General features: G+C 55.2%; 1 protein-coding gene across 1 annotated transcript; it reads right to left on the bottom strand.

Annotated features, from left to right (window-relative positions):
- Nucleotides 1–81: 81 nt before the first annotated feature.
- On the bottom strand, nucleotides 82–25,965 carry PRKD2 (protein kinase D2). The gene is made up of 18 exons (XM_056137073.1): nucleotides 25,717–25,965; nucleotides 22,522–22,660; nucleotides 18,867–18,998; nucleotides 16,642–16,796; nucleotides 16,333–16,555; nucleotides 14,344–14,421; nucleotides 13,926–14,079; nucleotides 12,676–12,793; nucleotides 12,028–12,105; nucleotides 10,910–11,168; nucleotides 8,935–8,987; nucleotides 8,769–8,841; nucleotides 7,726–7,832; nucleotides 6,462–6,623; nucleotides 2,379–2,477; nucleotides 1,952–2,219; nucleotides 731–816; nucleotides 82–471 (listed from the first exon to the last, which is right to left on the bottom strand). Exons 1-18 carry the CDS (start codon nucleotides 25,954–25,956, stop codon nucleotides 259–261), a joined length of 2,637 nt encoding a protein of 878 aa, XP_055993048.1. The 5' UTR covers nucleotides 25,957–25,965; the 3' UTR covers nucleotides 82–258.
- Nucleotides 25,966–27,442: the final 1,477 nt, after the last annotated feature.

Genomic DNA, 27,442 nt, shown 5'->3' with positions numbered 1-27,442 from the left:
TCCCTCTCCAGAATCCCCTGGCCCTCACAGTCCCCTCCACCCCAACAGCCACTTAACTAGTCTCCGCACACCATACCACAGGCAGCTGGGCCAGGAAAGAGCCTATTTTAATGGTGGGGGAATGGACTTTGTCCAAGGTCCCTTCTCAGGCTCCGCCCCAAGGGGTGTGGCCCGACAGTTTGCACACGAAGCCCCGCCCCAGAACAGTTCCACTTTGGGAGGGTAGCAAAGGGGTAGGCCAGGCGGCCGCACAGGGTCTCAGAGGACGCTGATGCGCTCAGCCAGCCCCTGCATCTCGTGGTCCTGAGGCAGGAGGACCCCACTGAGCTCTCCATCAGCAAGCAGCCCCGGCCTGGGCAGTGGATGCTCGGCTACGAACTGCTCCCAGCGCGCGTCGTCACTCTCGTGCGTGATATACCTCTCGCCCATCTTGCGCTCCAGTTCGCGGAGGTCCAGCCACGTCTGGTACTCCTGAATCCGGCAAAACAGGGGTTTACTGGGGGGACGCACTGCGGGCGGCCAGTAGTGTCTGGAGCTGAGGCACCATTTTAATTGCCCGGCCAATAAGAGGATCCCTCACAACTGTTCAGCCCCCAATTCTCCAGCCCAGCCAATCAGAGGCTCATCCTAGACTGTCGGTCATCCTTCACTACCTGGACCAATAGCAAATCTGGTTATACCCACTCCTCCAGCGCAGCCCCTCTGCGCTCAGCCCTGCCTCCTGCCTCACCTGTAACCAAGGGTGGCTGAGCGACTTGTCCACACTGTACCGCTTGCGCATCTTCACCTGTAGGAGGTTGTTGATGAGGTCGATGGCTGCAAAGGAGAGAGAGAGAGAGAGCGCATGAGCTCAAGAACTGCAGGACGGGCCGGAGCGACAGTACAGCGAGTAGGGCGTTAGTCTTCTAGCACGCAGCCGAACCGGGTTAGATCCTCAGCATCCCATAGGGTCCCCTGAGCATAGCCAGGAGTAATTCCTGAGCACAGAACCAGGAGTAATCCCTGAGCATCACCAAGTGCCTGCCTCCCTTTGGGATTTGCCTCTTTTCCAAAGCCTCATCCACACCTAACACTCATCTACTCATTTCCTCCTTCAATTACATATTTGTCTCCCCCCATCACCCAAACGTGGCCCACACAACGACTTCTAGATCTCTTCACCAAGTTCTACTTATGACCTTCATAAATTTTGTCATGCATAGGTTAAGGACGTAACTATCATCTGTACTGCTATCCACTTCCTATTTGGGGGAGGGAGCAAGCACAGCCGGTGGTGTTTAGGCTTACTCCTGACTCTGTGCTCAGGGATCATTCCTGGCAGTGCTTGGGGGACCATTAGGGATGCTGGGAATTGAGTATCGGTTAGCCATCTGTGAGGCATGCAAAGCAAGTGCCATACCTGCTGTACTATCTTTCCAGCCCCCAATTCACTTGGTTTTTGGGCCACATCCTGTGGTGCTCGGGACTTACTACCTATCTCTACCCCTGAGCCATATCCTCAGTCCTTGATGCTTTAGTGCTTTAAAAATACTTCCATTAGGGCCAGATTGATAGTACAGCAGGTGGGCATCCGTCATAGATGAAGCAGACCCGGGTTCGATCCTCAGCACCCCTCATTTTTCCCCAATCACCATGAGGGGTGCTCCCCGGGACCCTCTCTTTCTCCCCATTATCCCAGACCTTTGGAATCCTCAGGTTCCAGCTTCTCTTCTAGACTGATCAGGTGTCCCTCGCACATTTCCCAAGGTCTCAACCAAGGGTCTGCCCTAGCACCTCGGGGGCACTTCCTTTCCATCCCACCTCGCGTTACATTGGGGCAAGTAAGGAGCCAGGTTCAGGATGCCCCTATGGCCCCGCCCCTCGTCTAGGAACCACCCCCAGGGCCTGAGGTCTCAGCCCCGCCCCTTCATGCACTAGGCCCCACCCACCCACCCCTTAAGACCCCGCCCACCTCCTGCGGAGATGAGGCTCCAGGGACAGGCAGGGTACATGAAGGCCGCGTTCTGGATCTGGTCGTTGATGTCCTCATCTTCATTGAAGGGAAACGTGCCACTGAGGCTGACATACATGATCACGCCCACTGACCACATGTCCAGGGAGCGGTTGTAGCCCTGGTTGAGCAGCACCTCGGGCGCCAGGTAGGCGGGCGTGCCTACCACGGAGCGACGGAACGACTTCTCGCCGATGATGCGCGCGAAGCCGAAGTCGCACAGCTTCACCTGCAGGGAGCCAGGGATGCTGGGGTTGGGATGCTCCTGCTGGCCCCGGCGCCCTGAGCTACCTCCTCAGCAGCCCCGCCCCTCAGGAATGTCCATGGTCAATGCACTCCCAGCTCTGCACCCCTGTGCACGGGGCTCCCAGAAATCTGCACTGCTGACCTGAGGAAACGGATCGGCTGATGCCAGCAACACGTTTTCGGGCTTCAAGTCGCAGTGGACAATGTTCTTAAAATGGAGGTGTCTCAAAGCCACCAGGATCTGCGTGGATGAGAAGGGGCTGGTCAGAGAGAAGGATGCTGGCCCCAGACTCCGTCTGTAGCTTCCAAACCCAGCTCACGCCACTCTCGGGACCCCTGAAAGATAGTTCTCCGCGGGCCAGAGAGGCACGGGTACAGAGAGATCCAAGAAAACCAGCACTGGGGCCACAGCACAATACAGCGGGCTGGGTGTTTTTTTTCTTTTTTCTTTTGGCTTTTTGTGTCACACCTGGCGATGCTCAGGGGTTACTCCTGGCTCCGCACTCAGGAATCACTCCTAGCGGTGCTTGGGGGACCATATGGGATGCCAGGGATGGAACCCGGGTTGGCAGTGTGCAAGGCAAACGCCTACCCGCTGTACTATCACTCTGGTCCCTGGGTGTTATTTCTTGCATGCAGTTTCAGTTGGATCTGAGGCATCCCATAGGGTTCCTGAGCAACTCAAATGAACTTCCAGGAGTTAATTCTGAAAGCAGAGGCAGGACTATGCACTGCACACCGCTCGGTGAAGACCAAAACCAAACAAACAAAAACAATGGCCACCACACAGGCAGGGGAAGGGTTGGAAGGGGGTGGGTGGTGGGGGGAATACTGGGGATTTTGGTGGTGGAAAGTGTGCACTGGTGAAGGGATGGGTGTTTGATGACTGTATGACCAAAGTTAAAACATAAAAGCTTTGTAATTGTATCTCACAGTGAATCAATAAAAAAAGGGGGGGGGGGGGGAAAGAATGGCCAAGTTGGAGCAGAGGGCTGGGAAGACTGTGATCCTCCAGATAGAAAGAACCAAGAGCATGGAAAATGAGGACAGAGGAAGCTTCTGCCTCACCCATGGCCGACCTGTGTTCAATCCCCAGCACCACATATGGTGCCCCAAGTCCGGCTGTGTGACTCCTGAATACAGAGCCAGGAACAGCCCCTGAGCTCCACCCGGGTGGCTCCAAAACAAAATGGCGCAGCATGTAAGGTTCTTGCCTCGCACTCGGCTGACCCGGGTTCAATCCCTGACATCCCGTATCGTTCCCTGTGCACAGCCAGTGGTGATCTCTGACTGCAGAGCCAGGAGTAAACCCCTGGGTCTCGCTGGGTGTAGCCCAAAAAGGAAAAACACACACACACACACACAAAACAACCATGAAATAAAGGAGCTATATATAAAGCTGTGGTTTTGTGCCAGGATGTGGCTCAGCGGTAGAACATTTGCCTCGTATGTGTGAAGCCCCGAGTTCCATCCCACCCCCCCATGTCCCTCCCTCCCCACCACCCCAGCCCAGGTTCTCATGGAGATACTGTTGTTTGACTCTTTTTCCTTTTTTTCTTCTTCTTCTTCTTTTTTTTTTTTTTGGTGCCAGGGATCAAATCCAGGGCCTCACATAGGAGACAAAAGAGATAGGTAATACCTATCTCTACCCTGGAGTCCTCAGGCCTTTGTGACTCAATATTTTAAAAATATTTTTACTGGGGCCAAAGCGTTAGTACAGCAGGTGGGCACTTGCCCTGCACATAGCCAACCCAGGTTCGATCCCTGGCATCCCATTTAGCCCCCGATCCCCACCAGAAGTGATTCCTGAGCCAGAAATAATCCCTGAGCACCACTGGGTGGGCCCAAAAACAAAACCAAAATTCTACTGGAGGCCAGAGCGATAGTACATGGCTAGGGCGCTTGTCTTGCATACAGGTGACCAGATTTGATCCTCAGCATCCCATATGCTTCCCCAAACACCACCGGGAGTGATCCCTGAGCAGAGCCCGAAGTATCTCTAGGTACTCAGGCTCCAAAACAAAACCAAAAAAAAAAAAAAAGGTGTTTTTTTTTTTTTTAAATTTTTTTGATGGTAAGGTACTTGTGAGTGGCCAGCCTGGGCTCCACTTGCTGAGACAGGGCTGAGAGAGCCCATGGACTGCGCAGACGTTTCCTAAGGGAGGCCCCAGGCACTGCGTGGTACTCCAAGCACTTGCAGGCTGTAGCCCCAAAAGCACAGTCAAACCCAAAAAGGTGAACAATCAACAGCGTAACTGTTGAGGAATAACCTCAGTAATAAAACAGGAGAAACTGAGTGATAATAATTTTATAGAACAGAAGGGGCTGGAGCGATGGTCGAGTGGGGAGGGAGTTTGCCTTGCACGTGGCTGACCCAGTTCGATTCCCAGCATCTCATAGGGTCTCCAGAGCACTGCCAGGGGTAAGTCCTGAGTGCAGAGCCAGGAGCAACCCCTGAACATCTCTGAATGTCAACCCCCCCCCCCAAAAAAAAGAATAGAATAGAAAACAATTATAGATAATAAAAGAATAGAGGGTTGGAGTATAGGAAGGAGGACGCTTGCCCTGCACAGTCCATTGGGTTCGATCCCCGGCATCCCAGATGGTCTTCAGAGCACTGCCAGGAGTGATTCCTGAGTGCAGAGCAGGAGTAAGCCCTGAGCACCATAGAGTGGGGCCCAATTTCCCCAAAAAACAATACAGTACCAGTATTACTATTATATATAAAACTACTATAATAATAAGTATTAAATAGCTTAAAATTTTTTGTAATAATAACAAGTTATTAACATTATGGAAGAATACTGTGAGAATACTGTGAGAATACTGTCCTCCCGTTGTTCATCAATTTGCTCGAGCGGGACCAGTAACATCTCCATTGTGAGACTTCTTGTTACTGTGTTTGGCATGTTGAATACTCTCGGTAGCTTGCCAGGTTCTCCGAGAGGGGCGGAGGAATCAAACTTGGCTCAGCCAGGCTGGCTGCGTGCAAGGCAAAGGCCCTACCACTGTGCTGAGAATAAGTATAACAATATAATAATAATAACAACACTATTTTCTGCTATTGCTTCCTGTGATGGATCAGCCCTGGGGCTGCATTTCTGCAGGGAAACAGGAGTGGGGCCGAACCCCTTACCCTCTCTGTATAGTTGATTCACCTCTTAGATTGTTCAACGAACTCTGCAATGCTCTGGGCCTGGCCTGACACCGGGCACTGTTGGTGACACAGTGATGGTGACAGTGATGAGTGGGCAGGGTGGGGACAGATGATGCTGACCATGATGAGGATCAATGCAGGGGTCTTTAAGACTTCCAGAACACTGACTAGGTGCCAGGCATGGTTCTCAGATTTTTTTAATGGGGGGGTAGGTCATCACACCCAGTGGTGCTCAGAGAGATGCTCCTGGAGGTGCTCGAGAGACCATGTGGGGTGCCATGATTGAACTGGGGTGAGCCACATGCAAGACAAGCGCCTTCCTGTTGTATTATCACTTCACCACTATTCTCAATCAATTTTTTTTTTTTTTTGCTTTTTGGGTCACACCCAGCGATGCACAGGGGTTACTCCTGGCTCTACACTCAGGAATTACTCCTAACGTGCTTGAGGGATCATATGAGATGCTGGGGATTAAACTCGGGTTTGGCCGCATGTAAGGCAAACACCTTCCCTGCTGTACTATTGCTCTGGCCCCTGTCCTCAGATTTATAAAAACTGATTTAGTTTGCACAGGGTCCCCATTTCACAGCTGAAGAAACTGAGGTTCTGGATCAAGCAACATGCCTAGGGTCACATAGCTGATGAGCTTTGCATCTGAGTTCTTTTTTTTTTTTTTTTTGGTGGGACGGAGTTTTGGGGCCAGCAGAGCTAAGGGACCTGGGTTTGATCCCCAGCCCTGCATGGTCCCTTAGGGTGTGTTAAGGGAGGGACCATGCAATACTGGAATGTTGGGGATCAAATCCAGGAGAACTTAGGGCCCCTCACATACATAGTCTATACTTCCAACCCTTGATTTTTTTTTTCTCTTTTTGCCTCTGCTTCAGGAATCACTTCTGATGGTGCTTGAGGAACCGTATGGGATGCTGGGGATCTGAACTGGCCACATGCAAGGCAAACGCCCTCCCAGCTGTACTGTGGCTCCCGCTCCCCCATCCCTTGATTGCCAGCTCCTGTGACTCCCACTCCAGTTGCTTGCCCCCCGAGTGGGGAGGGGAGGTGGCAGCTCACCTGGGTGATGAGGAACTTGGTGAGGCGCTCGGGCAGCCGCCCCTTCTCGCTAGACAGGATCATCTCCAGCATGTCTCCATGCAGCTTCTCCATCACCACGAACACCTTCTCGGGCGTCTCAAACATGCACTCCAGGTTCACGATGCCCGAGTGCCGCAGACTCTGGGGAGTGAGGACAGTGCGGGGTGAGGGAGCCTGGAGGACCAGCCGTGGGCGAGGGCTAGGAAGATGGGGGCTCCTTCCCTGGGGGCAGCGGGAAGCTGCCAGGTGCCTCCGGCATCTGCATGGCATGACCTCGGGCTGAAGGCCTGGCTGTGGTGTGGAGGAGGGAGGTGGTGCCTGAGTTTGGGTCTTCCTGTGTACAGTGGGGGCGGGGGGGGCGGGGAATGGACTCAAGACTCAAGGTCCTGTGCTCTGCCCCTTCACACTCTCTCCCTGACCCAGGTTTGTCCTTTTATTTTTTTTTTGCTTTTTGAGTCACACCCGGAGGTGCTCAGAGGTTACTCCTGGCTTTGCACTCAGGAATTACTCCTGGTGGTGCTCGGGGGACCATATGGGACGCTGGGAATCGAACCCGTGTGCAAGGCAAATGCCCTACCTGCTGTGCTATCGCTCCGGCCCCAGATTTGTCTCTCTGAGCTGTGGGATCTCCTCGCTCTTCCCAGCCCTGGCTTGACTCATCCCTTTTCTCCCATTCTGGCCCTCATTCAGTGTCCTTGGATTCTTCCCCTCCCTGCCCTAGTGGGTATCCACCAACTACCCACCAATGACAGCCAGAGAGACTTTTCTTTTTACTTTTTTTTTCCCCCACACTTTTTACTCCTGATTCTTCACTCAGGAATTGCTCCTGGTGGGGTTTGGGGATCATATGAGATGCTGGGGATCGAACTTGGTCAGCCGCATGCAAGGCAAGTGCTTTCCCGCTGTGCTACCTCTGACCCCTGGAGAGATTTTTCTGAAGTACACAAAGGGTTCTTCCTTGCTTGCTCATTCTCCTTCATGGCTCCTCAGGACTCTCAAGGGGAAACCCACCCCTCTCCAGAAGTCATCTAGGATCTGGGAACCCCCTCAAGTTCCCTTCTAGCTTACTCCAGCAGAGGGAGAGTGCCACCCTCCCTTGTCTCTGCCAACAGATCCCCTCCTCCAGGAAGTCCTCCCTGACTGCCCCCCACCCTCCCCTCAGATGGGTTACTGGAACAAGGCCCAGAGAAAATGATGAGAAGGGCCTTCCTGGGTGGGTACAGGGTAAGGCCACAGAGCTCACCTGCAGGATGGCCACTTCATTCCGGAGCTGGCTCTCTTGCTTGGTGGGGAAGCGTAGTTTGTCAATGACCTTCACCGCCACATCCCGGCCTGTCTTACGGTGCTTTCCTGCATGGGCCAGGGAGATGCAGGGAATAGGACCTTCCCAGTCCTTGCACAGAGACATGGCCAGAGCTGGGCAGAGGTACACAGAAGCTGCTGGGGGGCAGGAGGAGGGGCTAAAGGCCCTCAGGAGAGAAACTGGTGGGGCTGGAGTGATAGACCAGCAGGTAGGGTATTTGCCTTGCAGGTGGCCACTTTAGGTTCCATCTCCAGCGTCCTAGACAGTCCTCTGAGCACTGTCAGGAGTGATTCCTGAGTGCACTACCAGGAGTAACCCTTGAGCATCACAAGTGTACCCAAAGAGCCAAATATATATATATATATATATATAGAGAGAGAGAGAGAGAGAGAGAGAGAAACAGGCAATATGGGGAAGGGGTCTGAGAAAGCAGGTGGGGTGAAAAAAGGTACAAGGGTCTGGGCCAAAGCGATAGGACAGAGAGGAGGGCGTTTGCCTTGCACATGGCTAATCTGAGTTCAATTCCCAGCATCCCATATGGTCCCCCAAGCATCGACAGGAGCGAATCCAGAGCACAGAGCCAGGAGTAGCCCCTGAGCATCTCCAGGTGTGGCTCAAAAAAGAAAAAAAAAAACCACCAAAACCCCAGAATTGGGGGCGAAGTGATAACAGCAGGAGGGCGTTTGCCTTACACCTGGCCAACCAGGGTTCCGTCTCTGGCATACCATATGGTCCCCTGAGCACTGCCAAGAGCAATTTCTGAGTGCAGAGCTAGGAGTAACCCCTGAGCATCTTCGGGTGTGACCAAAAAGAAAAAAAAAAAAGGCCAGGGCTCCGCTGAGGTCAATCATGGCCCTCTCGTCGAACAACCAGGAAAGCCACCCTCAGTCCCAGGGAGGAAAAGAGAGTCGAGTCTTTCATGCCATGGGAAGGTGCGAGCCCCCAAACGCCCCGCACCCCGCGGGCCGTTTCCTGACCCTTACCTCCGTACACCACACCGAACTGCCCTGAGCCCAGCACCTCATCGGGGAAGATCTGGTACACGGTGGCAATGTCCTGGGGGGGGAAGGGTTTCAGGGAGGGTCAGGCTGGCGAAGGCCCCAGGCCGAGGGGCCGTGCAGGGGAGGGCGGGCAGCGCTGGAGACTCACCACATTCTCTTGGATCTGGCTGTTGGACACAGAGATGCTCAGAGAAGCTTGTCCTGGGGAGAGAGGAGAGGCAGAGATGGGGGACCCCAGACTCTATTGAGGTTTTTGGGTTACACCGCCCCAGGATTAATCCTGGCTCGACACTCAGGGATCTCTCCTGGCGGTGCTTAAGGGACCACATGGGATGCTGGGGGTGGAACTGCATTATCAGTGTATTATCGCTTCATCCCCCGCCCGGGCTCTCTTTATCCCTAAAGCCAGAGGCAGTTTCTGGAGCCAGACCTCAAGGACCTCCCAACACGCAACTGGACCGATGGCTCCACTAGGAGCCTCAGCATCCTCACCAGGATAAGGGGACCACCAGGGAAAGAAGTGAAGTGTGGGGATGCGGTTCCATGAGGAGACGCTGTAAGATCGCTGTGCGTTTTCCCCCAGAATCAAGGCGGGCTGTGCTAGGGTGTCTGGGATGTAGTGCCCAGTCTGAGCCTGCTGCCTCTGCCCACTGCCCCCACCTTCCTGCCATTTGTACATCTCTCCTCACCCCTCCTTCCCCCAGTTCAGTTTCCAGGTCTCTCCTGCTGTCCTTCAGCTCTGCCTCCCCTGTGCTCGCACCGATGATACAGCCCCTCAGTGCCCGGGGGAGAAAGTTGAGCCTTGGGATGACCCAATGGGAGGCTGGTCCCTCGTCTACCTGTGACCTCAAGGGCCGGGAAGGCAGCTCGAGGGACCATAGCATCTGCTCTGCAATGTGGGTTTTGGGGTTTGATCCCTGGCACAATGAGGAATCTCTGAACCCCTGACTGCTGCCAGGTGTGGCTCCAAAGGCCAAAAACCGGGAACACTGTGGGGCCAGAGCGATAGGACAATGGAAAGGGTATCTGCCTACACATGACCAACCCAGGTTCGACCCCCAGCAACCCATAAGGTCCCCTGAGCACTGACAGGAGTGATTCCTGAATACAGAGCTGTAAGTAAGCCCTAAGCATCACTGGGTGTGGCCCCAAATCAAAGAACCAGGCTTTCCTAATTTCCTGGTACTTTGGACTCTGATTCATCACTGGGCCTTTGCACCAGCTGTTTCCTGTGCCGAGAATGCTTTTCCCCTCAATCTGCCTCAAGTTAAATCCTCCCCACTTTGAGCCAGAGAGCTAGCTCAAAGGGCTGCTGCACTCACTTACATGCTCCATTCCCAGTACACAGGGTCCCCCAGGGCCTGGAGGGAGTAACCCATGAGCACAGAACTGGGAGTAGCTCCTGAGCACAGCTAGATGTGACCCCCCAAATAAATAGCACAAACAAAAAATCAGGGCAGGAGCAAAGTACAGCTGGTTGGGTGCCTGCCTTGCATAAGTCAACTGTGTTTGATCCCCGACATCCCATAGAGTCCTTCAAGCACTGCCAGGAGTAATTCCTGAGCATAGAGCCAGGAGTAACCCCTAAGCACCACTGGGTGTGGCACCCACCAACACACACATACACGCACACATGCACACACACACACACACACACACACACACACACACATTCATTCATTCATTCCTGTTTTTCATCCTCAACCCCTGGGACCAAGTTCAATTCCTCGAGCCCATGTACCCTGTCCTGTCTGACACTTGCACAGGGCCATCCATCACTCACACCAGAGTATGAAAGTAGGACCCTGGAATTCAGATCCCCTTCACCTCTGAAGTGACTCCCATTTGTGAGCCCCTCTTCTCTCTCCTCCTCAGGTGCTCCTGAGTGCTACCTCCTCCATGAAGCCCTCCTGGATACCTGCAGGCCAGGGCCCAGCTGGGATCAGCTTGGAAAGGGGACCTACCCAAGGGCACACACCAGCCCAGAGCTGGGCAGAGCGTAGGTTACACGCCTCTTGAGTCTGGAGGCCACATACTCATGGGGCCACCCCTGGTGCTTGGGACTCGCCCTGGACCTTTGCCCAACCAGAATCCAGCTCGTAGGGCCCAGGAGGGGAACTTACGGTGGGGGGTGTGGCCAGGAGTGCTGGGCGCATCCTGGAGAATGACGGGCATCAAAGCCTGGCGGATGGCGGTCTCCCAGCCCCGGGCAGCCTCAGCCCCCTGAGCACTCGGTCCTCCAGGGGCCCCGCCTGGCGTCTCACCCACAAAGTAGGTGGCGTTGGCAGTGATGATCTCGAAGCAGTGCGGGTTGGTGCCAGGTGGCACAAGGCTGAAGTTCTGGGCAGGTTCCACCGCAAGGATTTCCGACAGTGGGATTTCCTGCAGGCCAGGGGCAGGGCAGGTTAGGGGATGAAGAACACAGGATACAGGGGCAGCAGGGAAAGGTCTGGTGGGAGTGGAGTGAGCAGGCAGAGAGAGGTGGACACAGCATGTGCAAAGGCCCTGTGGTAGAAAGGGCTTGCGCTCAGGGAAGGCAGCACATCCACAACTTGGGGTGTAGTGCTGGATTGCCCCATGCTTGGTTAGTAAATTGGGAGTGGGATGGGCCATAGAAGGTACCTGGGCCTTGTCTCCAGGAGACTCTGGGGACCCCAGGTTTATTTATTTTTGATGTGTGTGTGGGGTGGGGGGGACTACACTGGGCAGTGTTCTAGGGGTTATTTCTGGCTCTCGCACTCAGGAACTACTCCTGGCAGGTTCAGGAAACCATATGGGGTACCTGGGATAGAATCCAGGTCTGTCAAGAACAAGGCAAGCGCCCTCCCTGCTGTGTGATTGCTCCAGCCCCATGTCCTGCTTTTCTTTCAAGGGCAATGGGGCCATGGGAGCATTCTAATGGCTGGAAGCAACTCCTCTGGCTGCTACCGGGACAAGAGAGAAGCAGGCCCAGGGGGAGGAAACTGCTGCACGCCTGCAGGCCGGCACACAGTGCTACAGAGTGGCGGTGAATACCAGACATAAGCCAGTCAGTGAGTGAGAAACAAATGACCACCCCAAAGTCTCCGGCCTCCTGTAGATCTCCTCTCAATTCCGTCCCCACCGCCGCCAGGGTGCACAACTATTCTTGGATAGGTGCTGCTGGCACACTGCTGGTGCGGGGCACACAAAGTGGGCGGCCTGAGTTACTAGGAGAGGAGGGGGTTGCAGGCGGGCAGGGGTTGGGGACAGCTGGGGCCACCTTGTAGTATCTGTTGGTCGTGTTGTTCTGGAAGAGCGTGATGCACTTGCAGTCCAGACGCCAGTAGTGCCGCTTCCTCTGCAGGGAGACATGGCGGGGGTTCGATGGGGTCCAGCTCCCACCCACCGCCCAGCCCCCAGCAGAGCCCCGCCAGCCTCACAGCCTGCTGACTCGGATGACTTAGCCCACCACCTATCCCGCCCCAAGCCAACCCTGTCCAATAACTAGCCCCATCCCTCAGCGACTCAAACCACACCTGTAATTCCAACTCCTCCTCGCTGGGCGGCGCTGCTGCCAACTCCAGTCCTATTCCCACCTGTCCCCTTGTTAAATTAATCCTGACCCTTCCCCTTACTTCCTGCCTTGCCCTGATCTGGCCCAGCTATGACAAAACTTCTCCTTTCCTGTCCTTTAATCCCAATTTTGCTCCATCTGGCCACACACATACACACACACGCACACACACGCACGCACACACATGCAGGCAAGCAGGCAGGCGCGCGCGCGCACGCGCACACACACACACACGCACGCCCCTTGATTGACTTGAACCATGCCCGAACCCAGGTCTCATCCTCCATAACCTCGACCCTCCTCTCCTGGGCCCCCAAATGCAGCAGCACCTCCGCCCCCGCCACCCCCGCTCACCAGCGTGTCCTTGCTGCTGTAATGCACCACCCACCCCTCGCGCAGGGTGGTGCTGGACTTCCGTGTTGTGTGTCGCACCGACTGCACCACCCTCATCAGCGGAATGTACCCCAGCGAGCTGCGGGTGCGTGGGACGAAAAGGGAGAGGGGTTACAGGCAGAAAATGACCTTACCTCGGGGCATGTGCAGGGAGTGGAGTGGGGGAAACTCGGGTGGCTGGAGGATTTGGGGGAGCCACACCTCAGATTTTCCAAAGTGAAAAGGAGAGAGTAAGACACTTGCCTTGACAGCCTTGGATGTGACCCACCCCTGCCTGAGCACCGTGAGGTGTGGCCCAAGACCATCTCAGCTGTACAAGGGGAGGGGAGGGGGGGTTTCTATTCTGACAGCTCTTACAGTTCCCAAAGTTCGAGGCTCCTGGCAGAGGTTCTTAGGGGGCACCAGTAAGGAACCCTCCCTATATTCAGATGCTCTGCCCCCAGAACCTCAGCCACTACCCTCTTCCACTCACCCTCCCTGCTCCAAGCACACGGAGCAACTGCAGTTATCAGAACATGCTTGGGCTGACCCCAGGGCCTTTGCACCTCCTGGCCCCAGGTAGAGTGTTAGTTCTCCGAGGCTTTTACTGGTTTTGCTCATGGTAAACGAGTTTAGAATCAGAAGGTACTAGTTAGTATTTACTGATGGGCCAGAGAGGAAGCTCAACAGGTTGAGAGTGTGTGTTGCCTGCGAGAGGCTGGGTTCCATCATAGTCCCCCAGTTACTTGCTCGGAGTTGTCCCCCACATTGACCCAGGAGTAGCCACTAAGCACTGCTGTTGTGCCCCACTAATACACAAAACATGAACTGATGCAGAGATGAGTGGAAGGGCCATTCTCCCATAGTTAATGCTGCCTCTATCCAAGGGGTAAAGTTTTGTTTTAGTTTTGGTATTTGGGTCACACCCCCCTGGTGCTCAAGACTGAGTCGTGGCTCTGTGCTCAGGGATCATTCCTGGTGGTGTTTGGGGGACCCTGTGCAGTGCTGGGAATCAAACTTGGATAGACCATATGCGAGATGAGTGCCTTACCCCCTGTGCTAGCTCTGTGGCCCTGGGTGGGAACTTTTTAAGGCTGAACCTAAGGAACGAAGTTCAAAAGCAGTTTGTGTGCTGCGAAGGCTCATCTTGGGAACCTGGGAACAGGCCCTGGACGAGGGAATGGGAAACCTTGGGAGATGGGGTGGGACTGCCCTGAGGGTGCCCTGGGTACCTCTGGGCCTTGCCACCCTCGCCTTCCTCCTCCTCGCTGGCACGGAGGGCGTTCTCTGCATGGGAGCCAGGGATGACGCCAGTGTCATCAGGCTCGTCCAGGAGGGCGCTCTTGTCCGCCTCTGCGAAATCTGTGGCCTCCTCCATCGGCACGTCTGGGCAGCGACAAGGGGCATTCAAGGGACTCCCCCAGGTCATGCCCCCCCCTGCCCAGTTCCCAGCGTCTCTCTCTCTCTCTTGCTTTTTGGGTTACACCCAGCGTTGCTCAGGGGTTAGTCCTGGCTCTGAGCTCAGGAATTACTCCTGGCGGTGCTTGGGGGACCATATGGGATGCCAGGGATCAAACCCGGGTCGGCCGTGTGCAAAGAAAACTCGCTCCCCGCTGTGCTATTGCTCCGGCCCCCGAGCTCCTCTCTTACCTCCATTGAGAAGGGCCTCTCCCAGGCAGTCATTAGGAACGCGGGTGGCGCAGCGTTTGTGACAGTTAAACTTGCAGTCTGGTAGGGGTCCAGCCAATGAGGAGACAGTGCAGGGAAAGAGAGTGTGAGAGCATGGTATGGACCCGAGTCCCCACACCGCAGACTCTGCTCTGGCTGTCCTGAAAGGAAGTCTGGCCGTCCCCTCCTGGCTGTCCCTGTGTTTGATTCCAAGGGAGGAATCGGCTGCACGTAGAGGAAGTGAGGATCTGGGGCTAGAACACCCACAACTCCGAAGGTCTAAAGTCCTAACACTGGAAATGTACATTAACTAGATTTCTAGATTGAAAAAGGCGGGGGCAGGGAGAAGGGGAGAATATGGTTTTGGGACTGGTGGTGCCTAGGGCTACTTCTTTTTCTTCTTCTTTTTTTTTTTTCTTTTTGGTTTATTTATACCTGGTGATGCTCAGGGGTTACTCCTGGCTCTGTACTCAGGAATTACTCCTGGCGGTGCTTAGGGGACTCTATGGGATGTTGGGGATCGAACTCGGGTTGGTCACGTGCAAGGTAAATGCCCTTCCTGCTGTGCTATGGGTACAGCCCTTTGGGGCTACTTCTTGTCTGATGCTTAGGGGAATGGAGTTGAGGCTCCCATGTGTAAAACCTGCACTCCAGTGCACTTTCCCATCTTTCCAGGCCCCACGATTCTAAATTTTTTTTGGGGGGGTGGGCACAACTGGCCGTGCTCAGGGATTATACCTAGCAGGCTTGGGGGACTATATGTGATGTTGGGGATAAAACCCAGGTCAGGGGGCTGGAACAATAGCACAGTGGTAGGGCGTTTGCCTTACATGTGGCCGACCCGGGTTCGATTCCCAGCATCCCATATGGTCCCCCAAACACCACCAGGAGTAATTCCTGAGTGCAGAGTCAGGAGTAACCCCTGAGCATTGTCGGGTGTGGCCCAAAAACCAATAAATAAATGATAAAATAAAAATAAAACCCAGGTCAGCTGCGTGCAAAGCAAACACTCCACCCGCTGTTGTATTTCTACAGCCCCCATCTTGAATTCTTTAGGGTTTTTGTTTGTTTGGAGGCCACACCTGGTGATGCTCAGAAGTTTCTCCTGTCTCTGCTCTCAGGAATCACCCCTCGTGGTGATTGGGGAACCACAGAGAATGCCAGGGATTGATCCCTGGTCAGCCCCGTGCAAAGCAAACACCCTCCCTGCTGTCCTATCATTCTGGGTCCCCCATCTACAATGCTTGATGTTTCCAAGGTCCTCTAAACTTGTGGCTCCCCCTAATTCCCATGTCCCTAGTAAAAGTATTCATATAGGGAAGGTGGGGAAAGGTTCTCACATTCTAATTTCAGAATTCCATCTTAGGAGTTTCAAAAAATCTAGATGACATCGATTCTAGAACTCCATAAAAAAAAAAAATCTACACGTCCTAAAGGAGAAGGTGCCAGAATTACAGAATTCTTAAGATTCTAGGATTCTAGGTCAGGATTCAGGGACACCCCTTCTAAGCCCCTGTACCCCTAATGGATTCTAATTGTTTGATTTTTGAGCCACATCTGGCAAAGCTCAGGGCTTACTCCTGGCTCTGAGCTCAGAAATCACTCCTGGTGGTGCTCAGGGGGCCCTATGGGATGTGGGGGATCAAACCTGGGCCAGCGACATGCAAAGCAAGTGCCCATCAGGGATCTCAATTCTTTTTTTTTGGCTTTTTGGGTCACAGTGAAACTCAGGGGTTAGTCCTGGCTTTGCACTCAGGAATTACTCCTGGCGGTGCTTGGGGGACCATATGGGATGCTGGGGATCAAACCCGGGTCGGTCGTGTGCAAGGCAACGCCCTACCCGCTATACTATCACTCCGGAACCAGGGATTTAATTCTAGTAGGAGCCCAGAAGCGATTCTGAGTCTGGGTGCGTTAGGTGGAGGTGTGTTCTGATCCCGGGCCACGGCGTTGGGGGCCAGGTCCACTGACCTTTGCACTGCAGGCCCTGGCGGAAAAGACCCTTGAGGAGTTTTTTGCAGGCCTGGCAGACGGTGGGCCGCGTGTAGCTGTGGATGAGGAAGGTGTGCGGCACTTTGACCTTGGACAGAAGCATCTTGTCCAGCTCGATGGGGCGGCCGGTGTAGGACGAGGCGGATGAGGAGGAGGAGGAGGAAGGAGGGCGTCTGGGCAGGAGCTCTGCAGTACTGCGGCTCTAGAAAGTGCAGGAGCTTTGGCTGTGGCCCCAAAGCCCACTCTCAACCCCTTCCCGCTGCCATCTCTGACGCCCCAGACACTCACCAGCTCATCAGTCGTGTAGGGGAGGGATTCTGAAGTGCCCAGGCGCACTGAATGGCCACTAGCCAGAGACGTGGACGACAGGCGTCGCTTGCGCGCCCCGCTGCAGTTGTTGGGGATGCTGAAGGCGCAGCGCTTGTGGTAGTTCAGCCCGCAACCTACAGGGGGCGCCAAGCCGTCGTTGTCCATCCGGTTTGCGCCCTGAAGCTCCCTCTATCTGAGCCCCCTCCCCAGTTTTTTTTTTCTTTTTATAGATCAGTGGCACTCAATCACCTGTCAGATGGCAGGTGTAAAAAAATGGGTGAAAACCCCTGCTCCACCGCCTTGGTTAGGCCTGCCGGCCCAGGACTGGGTTGCAGGGCAGAGGCTAAGCTTAGCTCCTTTATTTTATTTTTTGGAGGTCACACCTGGCGATGCTCAGGGGTTACTCCTGGCTTTGCACTCAGAAATTCCTCCTGGTGGTAATCAGGATGCTGGGAATTGAACCCGGGTCGGCTGCGTGAAAGGCTAACGCCCCTACCTGCTGTGCTATCACTTCAACACCACTAAGCCTCTGATTCGTACCCTTAAAGCCAACGGAAGGAGTGTAGCTCAGTGACGGAGCATGTGTCCTCAGCATGAAATGAAACAGAGCATGAAACCTCAGCATTGCTCATGGCCTGGAGCCTTCGTGGATGAAGGTCTGGGTACCACTGACAGCGAAAGACCAGAAAGTGGCCAGGGCTAGGCTGTGGGCCAAGGGAGCCTGGCTTGGGCATTGGAAGAAGCCGCACCTAGGGTTTCAGACAAGGGTTTCTTCCTTATTGTGCTCTGTGCTCAGGATCACTCCCGGTGTTGCTTGGGGACACTATGGGATGCCAGGGATCAAACCTGGGTTGGCTGTGTGCAAGGCAACACCCTACCCTACCCTCCGTGCTATCGCTCTAACACTCCAGTTCTTCTTTTTGTCCCTCCCACCCCTCCAGTCCTTATCCAGGAGATAATCAGTCTGTTTGTCATATTCTAGTGGCATTCCTGAGCCCTTGCACTAATACAGCACTGGTGTGATCCCAAGTGATCAAAGGTGACTTAAGTTTTTCTGTTCGGCGCCGGTTATAAAGGTCCCCGCTTGGTAATTCATGGCAGCCACTGTCCGGGATCCTATGTGTGCATATATGGGGGTGGGGAGGAGGTTGCTGGAGCTATTGCAGTTTAAGCAAACAAGCACCCTTTGCACCTAGGAATCATCTACCCCACCCCTGTTTTGCCTTATCTTCTCTCACAGGCTTCTGGGATTCCAGAGTTTCATCCACTTCCAGCTCCCAGGGGAGGGATGTGTTACTGAGCCTCTTTTGAAACTATATGAATTTGGCCCATCATCTGTCTTTCTGGCCCGATGCTAAGAATCTGCCCTTGAGGGGCCAGAGCCGTAGTTCAGCATGCAGGTAGAACGTTTGCCCGGCATGCGGCTGACCCAAGTTTGATCCCCGGTGCCCAGTGGACAGGAGGACAGGAGGTAGATTCTGATGGTCATGTTTATGTGTCAGTGGGCGAGGTCGGCGTCCCCAGTTATTCAAACACTAATCTGCTGAGAAGGTCATTCTATGGATGTGACTCAATCCACACTCTTGTGGCCGGGGAGAGGGGCATGGTTGGGGTGAAGGGGTGTGCTAGAATAGGGACTGATGTTTCAACCCACTGAAAGGTTTTTGTTTTTGTTTTTGGCTATACCACACCAGGCGATGTCTGGGCTTACTCCTGATTCTGCACTCAGAGATCACTCCTGGTGGGGCTTGGGGGGCTAGGGGGAGGAATCATATGATATACCGGGTCTCGAACCCGGGTCGACCGTGTGCAAAGAAAACGCCCAACCGGCTGTGCTGAAAGGTTTAAGAACAGAACTGGGATTTCCCGAATGAGGAAATCTACCTGACAGTCACACCTCCCTCTCGAGCTGGGTGGATTCCAGACCTATGAGAGGCTCTGCCCACTGGTAAAGGCCCGAACCTCTTCCTCTGACTTCCACCTCCCAGGCTTCAGCAGCCTCGCCCTCTGCCCCTGCCCCTGGACCGGAATTCCAGCTCTTTCCCCAAGGCAGGTTCCGGGGACCTCTCCAAGGCTCCGCCCCTGGAGCTAAGCCCTTCCGGCCCCGCCCACCACAGGCCACGCCCCTTGCTCTGCCCCCAGCCCGGCTCCAGTCCAAGCTCTCCCACCACGCGCGCCCCTCGCCCTTCGCGTCCCCCTCTCACCATCACACTTGAGGCCCTGGCGCACCAGGCCAAAGAGCATCTCCCCGCAGTGGTCGCAGAAGGCCGGAGCGCGGTATGAGTGCACCGTGAGGGCGTGCGGGCGGATCTGGAAGTCCTCGAAGGTGGCAGAAGCTGCAGGCAGCAGGGGGGCGTGGACATTTGAGTCGGGGCTGCTGCAGCAGCCCCACTTTCCAGGGGTTCTCACCCTGACCTTCCTTGCATAGGACATTCTCCCTGACTCTACATCCCCACTGCACCACCAGGCTAGAAACCAACGCTGGGGCCGGGAGCTGTGGTGGAAGGTGTGTGACAGGTTTCCACTGGGCAAGGTGCAAAAGAGCTCTGAACGCTGGTTGTACAACAGCATGATCAGAACCAACGCGACCCGAACAGAAACTTCAGAAGAATAGTTCGGGGGTCTGAGCGATAGTACAGAGCGCAGGGCCTTTGCCTTGGTAGAGGCAGACCCAAGTTTGATCCCCAACATCCCATATGGTCCCCCTCAGTGCGGCCAAAATACCTCTGAGCCAATACTGCTGGGTGTGGTTCATGAATCTAAATAGATATGCTTTTAAAGATGATAGCACAGTGAACAAAGCATTTTAGTCTTTTTTTTTTTTTTGTCACAAAGCATTAGTCTTGCAAATAGAGTCCCTGGGCCCCATGTGTGCATGCCAGAGAGATAGAGGAGGTTGGAACAGTGGACTTAAGTTAGGGCTTCCCTGCCACTGTGCACGGTCAGGAGTCACTTCTAAGCACAGAGCCAGGAACTCCCCTGAGTACCGCACGTGGATGACCCCTCCTCCAATAAACATTTAAAAAACTATCCTTAATAAAAGGGGTCATTTATGTCACGTATGGTTTCTCCACAATTGGAAAAGATAGTCCAAAGACCAGGGAGATGGTTGAAAACACTCACATGCATGCTCTGCACGCCAGGGATCTGAGTTTGGTCCCCTGCATTGCTGGTCCCCAAATCCATAAGTAAAGTAAGTAAAGGCTCTCCCGTTGGGCGGAGGAATTGAACTCGGGTCGGCCATGTTGGCTGCGTGCAAGGCAAACGCCCTACCCACTGTGCTATCGCTCCAGCCCCAAATCCATAGCCAGGAATAATAATATCTGAGCACCAAGGCCCTCCTCCTACCTCCCTTCCCCCCAAATGGTACATCAAGACAAAGGTTTGGCCTGCTGGAGGTGGGGGATAAGGACACAGCACACCAGTATCTTAAATTTCTAATACTTTTGTTTTAGGGAGGGGTGGGGTGTCGATACCCAGCAGTGCTCAGGAGTGACCCCTGGTGGTGCTGGAGGGAACATATGACGTACCAGGGTTGACAGCACACAAGGCAGGGGCTTTTGAGCCTGCACTATCATATCTTCCTTCCCATTAAGTTATTCGAGACTTAAATGAATGTATAGACACAGAGCACTGAGAACAGTGTCGATACTCTTATTTCAAAAATTTAGTTTTTGGACTAGTCTTATTCCCCGAACCCGCTTCACCACCACCCCTTCCCCTTCTCCCCTCCCCCACCTGTCCCCCTTGCCCCCCCATCACCTTGCTGCAGTAAGCAACTTTTTCTTTATTTTCTTTGAGGAGGGGGGACTGGGGCTACAATCAGTGGTGCTCAGGGATTACTCCTAGCTCTGGTGAACTTGGGCGACAATATGAGGTACGAGGGATGGGAGTTGCCACACATAAGACAAGTGCCCTACCTGTTGTACTATCTCTTTGGCCCTTAAGTGACCTTTTTTTTTTCTTTCTGGGTCACACCTGGCAATGCTCAGGGGTTACTCCTGGCTCTGCACTCAAGAATTACTACTGGCGGTGCTTGGGGGACCCTATGGGATGCAGTGAATCGAACCCGGATCAGTCATATGCAAAGAAAATGTCCTCCCCGCTGTACTATTGCTCTGGCCACTGACCAGGCCATTTTCATACAAGAGATGCCTGGGTTTCATCTGACCGTGTAGAGGCGGAGTTCTGACAGCATGACACTGGGGAGGAAGTAGGTAATTCTAGTTTGTGTTTGTTCTGGGGCCACACCCAGCAGGGCTCAGGGCTTACTCCTGGCTCTGCATTCAGGATCACTCCTGGTGGGGCTTGGGAGACCTATAAGGTGCTAGGCATCAAATCTGGGTCAATAACATGCAAGGCAAGTGCCTTCCCAGTGGTATTAGTGGGGGGGGGGGGGGGGGGGTTACACCCAGTGATACTCTCAGGGGTTACTCCTGGGTCTGCATTCAGGAATTGCTCCTGGTGGTGCTTGGAGGACCATATGGGATAGCTGGCGGGGATCGATCCCGGGCCAGCCGCATGCAAGGGAAACCCCCACCTGCTGTACTACTGCTCTGGCTCCCTTTAATGCTGTTTTAGAACTTCATGTGGGGGCTGGAGCAATAGCACAGCAGGTAGGGCGTTTGCCTTGGACGCGGCTGACCCGGGTTCAATTCCCACCATCCCATATTGGTCCCCTAAGCACCGCCAAGAGTAATTCCTGAGTGCATGAGCCAGGAGAAACCCTGTGCATCGCCAGGTGTGACCCAAAAAGGAAAAAAAAAACACTTCATGTGGGGTTGGAGAGATACTACAGAGGGTAAGATGTTTGCATTACACACAGCTGACCCAGGTTGCATCCCTGGCACCTCATAGAATTCCCCAAGCCCTGCTAGGAGTGAACCTGAGCACAGACCAGGAGTAAGGCCTAACTACCACCAGGTGTACTGCCCAAACCCTCCACCTCAATAAAAGCAAAAACAAAACTTCATATTGAGCCAAGAGACAGTACAGGGGTTAAGGCATTTGCCTTGCATGCAGTTGGACCTGGATCAATCCCCAGGGACCCAGGCAGCACCGCCAGGAGCAACCCCTGAGTACAGAACCACAGAGCAGGTAGTGACCCCTGAGCACCATCAGGTGTGGCCCCAAACCAAAGAAAGAAAACCTCACAGGGCTGGAGAGATAGTACAGTGGGTAGGGCACTTTCCTCGCACACAGCAGACCTGTGTTGAATTCCCGGTACCCCATATGATCCCTGAGCCTCACCAGGGGAGTAAGCCCTGAGAATCACTGGGTGTGAACTCAAAACAACATGAAAGAAGGAAGGAAAGAAGGAAGGAAGGAAGGAAGGAAGGAAGGAAGGAAGAAAGGAAATTGCATTAAAGGTTAACTAGAAAAATAAACACCAGAAGGCCAAGGCTTCGTGACACTTTGAAGTGGGGCCAGCAGCACCCAGGTGCAGAGAGAAAAGCTTCCCCCTGGCCCCAGGAAGCTCCCCAGAGCTCCCCTCCCCCCACACCTCATCTTGGCCAAAGACTGAATTCTAACACCAAAATGAAACTTGACCCTCTCCTTGCCTTGCAAATGAAATCACTGAATGTGTCCTTTGATGCTGTGCTGTGGGGTGTGAGCTTATAGGGTGCTTGCGTGGAGGGATGCGTGTGTGGGGTGTGAGCGTGTAGGGTGCACATTGGCCCACTTCAGAGCGTCCTATGCAAAAGCTCCCGCGGTGATGCTAATCCGCAGCCACAGCCAAGAACCACTGGCCCCTAACTTGAAAGAAGCAAGTGTCTGGGTCCACCCCCCACCCCAGTCCAGACCTCTGCTCGAGGCTCCGCCCCTCCCAACCCCCCATCCCCGCCACCAGCCACTCACCGGACAGTACCACCTCCACCAGGTCGCCCTCCTGGATATCTCCAGCCGAGCGCACCAGCTGCAGGAGGTTGGCCGAGGTGGGATCATGTTTGAAGAGCAGGATCTTGTCGTAAAGTCCGTAGAAGCCACACTCGGGAAACTGCGGGGTGGGGACGGAAAGCGCGGAGCCGCCTGTAGCGCGCTCTGGGAGCTTTCTTGAGCAAGGGCCGGCTGTTTCCCCCGGAAGCTCAGATCTCACAGCCCCTTGCTTCCTGCCTATCCCCTCCCAAGCACAGAGTTGGGCAGGATGCCAGGGCGCCAGGTGTGCGGGAAGGGGGAGGGTAGGTGCTGGGGGGGGGGGGTGCGCGAGCGCCGGCCACTTGGCTGCAGCAGGGAGCCAGTGGCTGGAGAGCTAGTGTGGACCCCTCGAATTTTCCAGAAATGGGGGCTGTGTGAGCACCCCCATCAACCAACCCCCGCAACCCCCAGCTTCCTTCCTGGATCTATTTTCCGAGTTACCTGGCTCCAACACGTAGCAAGAGTTTGCAAGGGCTGGAGGTAGGCAGGGGATCCCCCACCCCAATGCCTGGATCCCCAACTTGGGATGCAGGGGCGGGGCAGGAAATGAAACCGGCAAAACAGAAAGTGAAACTTCCCAGGTGGGGCGGCGAGAGCCGGGAGCCCGGGCTCCTCACTGCACCTGGATGGCACCAAGCCCCCTGGCGCAGAACAAACGTTGAGGGGGTGCAGGGGCTTGCACACTTGCAGGAGCTGAAGTCTCGGGCTTGGAAGAAGAAGAATGTCACCTGCCACAACTATTGCTCCCGTGAAGGCTGAGTTGGGATGGGGGATGTGACTTTGGGGGTCCTAATCTGCAGGAAAGACCCCCGAGATGCCTGGGGCTGCCTTGATCTTGGTCCCCTGCGAGCGCCAGGATTCCTCTTCCAGAAAATTCCTGGGGAGTTGTCCCAGTTTCCTGGTATGCTGGTATTTCTCTAAAGCCCAAAGAGTTCATTTGCAAGAGACTGCGATTTCTTTTTTTTTTTTTCTTTTTGAGTCACACCCAGCAATGCTCAGTGGGTATTCCTGGCTCTGAGCTCACTCACGCATTACTCCTCCTGGCTGTGCACAGGAGGTGGGGGGACACCCTATGAGATGCCGGAGAAGGAGCCCAGGTAGGTCATGTACAAGGCAAACAATGTCCTACCGCTGGGTCCTCACATTTGCAAAGGTTCTGTATTGAGGCTGTCTTGGGCATCTAAATGGTAATTCTTTTGGTTTGGGGCCACTAGTACTCATGGGTTACTCTGGGCCCTGTGCTCAAGGATCATTCCTGGGAAGTTTGGGGGGACTTATGGGATGCCAGGAATCGGACCCAGGTCAGTCATGTGCAAGGCAAGTGCCCTCCCTGCTGGACTATCATCCCAGGCCCACAATAATCTATTCTAGACTCTAACATGTTATCATGATATATTTGAGGACTTTAAGTTAGATTAGCAATAAGCCTAATAAAGTTAATGACCTAGAACTCCAGCTGACGAGGAATCCAGTATTTGAATAGTTTAGCCTTTGAAATGAACTGTCTGATTATTAAGATAGTTATAAGTTATTCTTACAACATTGGGAATCTCTTATTATATCTTTCTTTTTGGAAGGGGCAGTTTGGGCCACACCCAGTGATGCTCAGGGCTGGCTCCTGGCTCTGTGCTCAGGAATCACTCCTGACAGTGCTTGGGGGACCATATGGTATGCCACCCAGGTTGGTTATGTGCAAGGCAAGCTGTATTGTCTCTCCAGCTCTTATGATAAATCTTAACCTTTGAAAGGATTTTTTTTATCCTTTTTGGGTCACATCCAGCAATGCTCAGAAGTTAATCCTGGCTTTGCACTCAGATTACTCCAGGTAGTGCTCAGGGGACCATATGGGATGCCGGGGATCGAACCTGGGTCGGCCGCGTGCAAGGCAAACGCAGTACCTGCTGTGCTATTGCTCCAACCCCAACCTTTGAAAGCATTTCAACAGCACTGTTGAATGCTCCCAGGACCAGGGAAATTATATGGGGATGAGGTGCTTGCCTGATTTGATCTCTGATGCCAATATGGTCTCCTGAGCACCCTGTCAAGAGTGGTGGGAGTCCCCAAGGCTGGACTTAGAGCTTACTCCTGAGCATGAGCAGAACAGGAAGTAAACTCCAAGCACTACCAGGTATGCCCCCCCCCCCCACTAACGTTTAAACACTCTAGGGCTCCAACAACCCAGGAATTGACTATTCCAACCTTTTGATGCTTTTGCATTTAAACAACCTGGGATTCTAAGCAGTTGAACTTCTTTTTTTTTATCACCCCACTTTTGCATATGTCAACATCTTAGAATTCTGTTTTTTTTTCCCCCCAGACACGCTAAGATTTGGGCACTGAATTTCATCTCCTACTCTCTGGATATGACCTCTCCCCTCTCCCTACATAAGGAGAGGGTGTCCTAAACTTGGGTGGGGTGGGGTGGATGGGGGGGCACTGAGGCCAGGGAAAGCCCCTGTAACAAGCCAGCTTCAGGCCTGCGGGGATGAGGAAGGAGATCTACAGTAGCAGCCAGGGGGTTTCACAGCTGACCCCAACACACACACACACACACACACACACACACACACACAGTGGCCAGTGCGGGGGAGGGCTAAGATTAGGCGTGGTGTGATGAACTGGGGGCTTCTGCTGGTGACCCCGACATACACATACACACACACACACAGTGGCCAGTGGGGGGAGGGCTGAGATTAGACGCTGAGCCCTTATTTGCCCTGGCAGAGAGAACTGGGGACACCCGATCTGGCCAGGCTTCACTTACTACTGTTTCCAGCAAACGGAAGGTTGGGGATGGGCCTGGACCGGCAGGGAACCCCAAACTGCTGCCCCCACCTGCCCCTTCCTTTTTGCCTTCTACACCTGCGGCCCCTCCCTTCCTCTCTGCCAGCTGCAAACAACAAGCAGGAACACGCAATTTGGGGGAGGACTCCTGGGCACCCCACCCTGGCCCAGGCCTCCCTCCTGAGATGAGGTGAGGACTAAACTGGAAGCCAGTGCCTCCCCCCACTCAGTCACCCAAGACGTAGCCCGCCCCGCTCTTGCCCCAGCCCCTGAGCCACCCTCCAGGCCTCCTCCAGCGCCCCCTCGGCAAAGCCCTTTGGCGCGGAGAGAGACCTTGGGGGCCCGCGCGCTTACCTTCTGGTCCACGATGGAACAAGCCAGCTGCTTCACGTGGGCCAGCTCCGAGGACGCGGGCAGCAGCACGAACTCGCGGGTCAAGCCGATCTGGATGTGGAAGGAGACCCCGGGGCCCGGCGGCGGCCCGGGGGGCTGCAGAGGCGGCGGCGAGAGCAGCTCGAACCCGCCCAGAGGCGGCGGAGACCCGGGGCCCGGCGAGCCGGGGAGCGCCACGGGCTGCGACGGGGCGGCGGCCATGCGGGGAGACCCGGGCCGCGCTGCCCGGCGCCCACCCGGGACCAGGCTGCAGGGACCCGCGCTCGCGGGGTGCCCGGAGAGACGGGGCTGGCAGAGAGCAGAGAGGGGGCCCGGGGAAGTCGAAGGGATCGCGGGGACCGGGAACCGAGGGGATCACACGGGATCGGAAGAGTTCGCGGACCTAGCGATGGAGAGGTTGCAAGAAAGCGAAGGAAGTCACTCGGGCGGGCCACGGGTACGAAAAAGCGCCCGAGGGCCAAAGACCCCTGAGAAAGAGGGGCACGGAGCCGAAAAGGGGTGAAAGCAGGGACTCGGGGGGTCCCGAAGCATTCACCGGTCCTCGCGGGCGAAGAGCAGGAGTCTCGAGCCGGGAATCGCGAGTTCCCCGGGCACCGAGTGGATGCCGGGGATCCGACGCACCCGAGGATGGGGAGAGGGATCCCCCGGGGGCCGGGGGCGCTGGGACTCCCACGGGCCTCGGAAGTTGCTGAAAAGTTGGGTGGCGGGCCACGAAGCAGGGGCGTTGCTGGCGGCCGGGCGGCGGGTGGGGAGGCCCGGCTGGGCTGCCCGGCGGCCGGCGCCCGCGGCGCGATCGCCCCCCTCGCAAAGTTTCCCTCGGCGGCCGAGACCCAGAAGGAAGTGTCCGGAACGACGGCGCGGCCCACCAATCGGCGCCCGCCTGGGTGACGTCACGGGGCGGGCCCTCCCGAGGGGCCCGGGACGGAAGGGGAGGGCGGGCCCGAGTCTGGGCCTCGGTCGGGGGTGTGGGTGAGGGCTTCGGGGCGGACAGGCGGCACTGACCCTTTGCCCACCCCTGCCTCCGACTCTCCAGCACACTCGGGTCTGGAAAGTTAACTCCTCAAGGAGCTGGACCGGGAGAGGTGGTCACGCAATCGCCGCGCCGCACCCCAGGGCGCCGGGGCCCGGCTGCGGAGGCGTCTGGCCCTTTAAGGAACCGGGGTGGGGGGGCACGTCCGTTCGGACCAGTGTTCGGCGACCACCCTCAGGGGAAAGCGTAGGAAAGAAGGTCTCAGGTGCCCCCCAGCCGAGTCCACAGGTGTGCGCACAGCCTTTTGCAGGGCAGCTGGGCCCAGGTCAGGTAGAGGGGAGCGAAGAGCGGAGAGAATCCCAGGGTGGGCTTCCATACCCTGAAAACCAGAGCTGGTCGGGATGCCTGCGGCTGGTAGGAGGGTAAACAGGCGGAAGGGGACTGGAAAGACTGCAAGGGGGCCGGCCTGCCCTGGTCCTTCAGAGGTGCGAGATTACTCCACTGTTTGTGGACCCTGGCGCGCGCCCTACTGGGCGTGATTGTTTTAGATCAGGGCGCCCAGGAGTCTGAGTAGTTTCTCCATGCGTTCGACCGGCCGTCAGGGTCTGGGAGGTCTTCGTGACAGTTAATGAGATGGTGGGAAGGTGCCTGGCACCCGAGTTCCATGGCCGTGGCTATTTAAGACAGAGGACAGACACTCAGTGGCGGAGCAAGAAT

This window comes from Sorex fumeus, unplaced genomic scaffold (genome assembly GCF_029834395.1).
Source record: "Sorex fumeus unplaced genomic scaffold, SorFum_2.1 ptg000122l, whole genome shotgun sequence".
Taxonomy (NCBI): domain Eukaryota; kingdom Metazoa; phylum Chordata; class Mammalia; order Eulipotyphla; family Soricidae; genus Sorex; species Sorex fumeus.
Note: the sequence above shows the minus strand (reverse complement) of the source record. Positions and strands in the feature narration are given on the sequence as shown.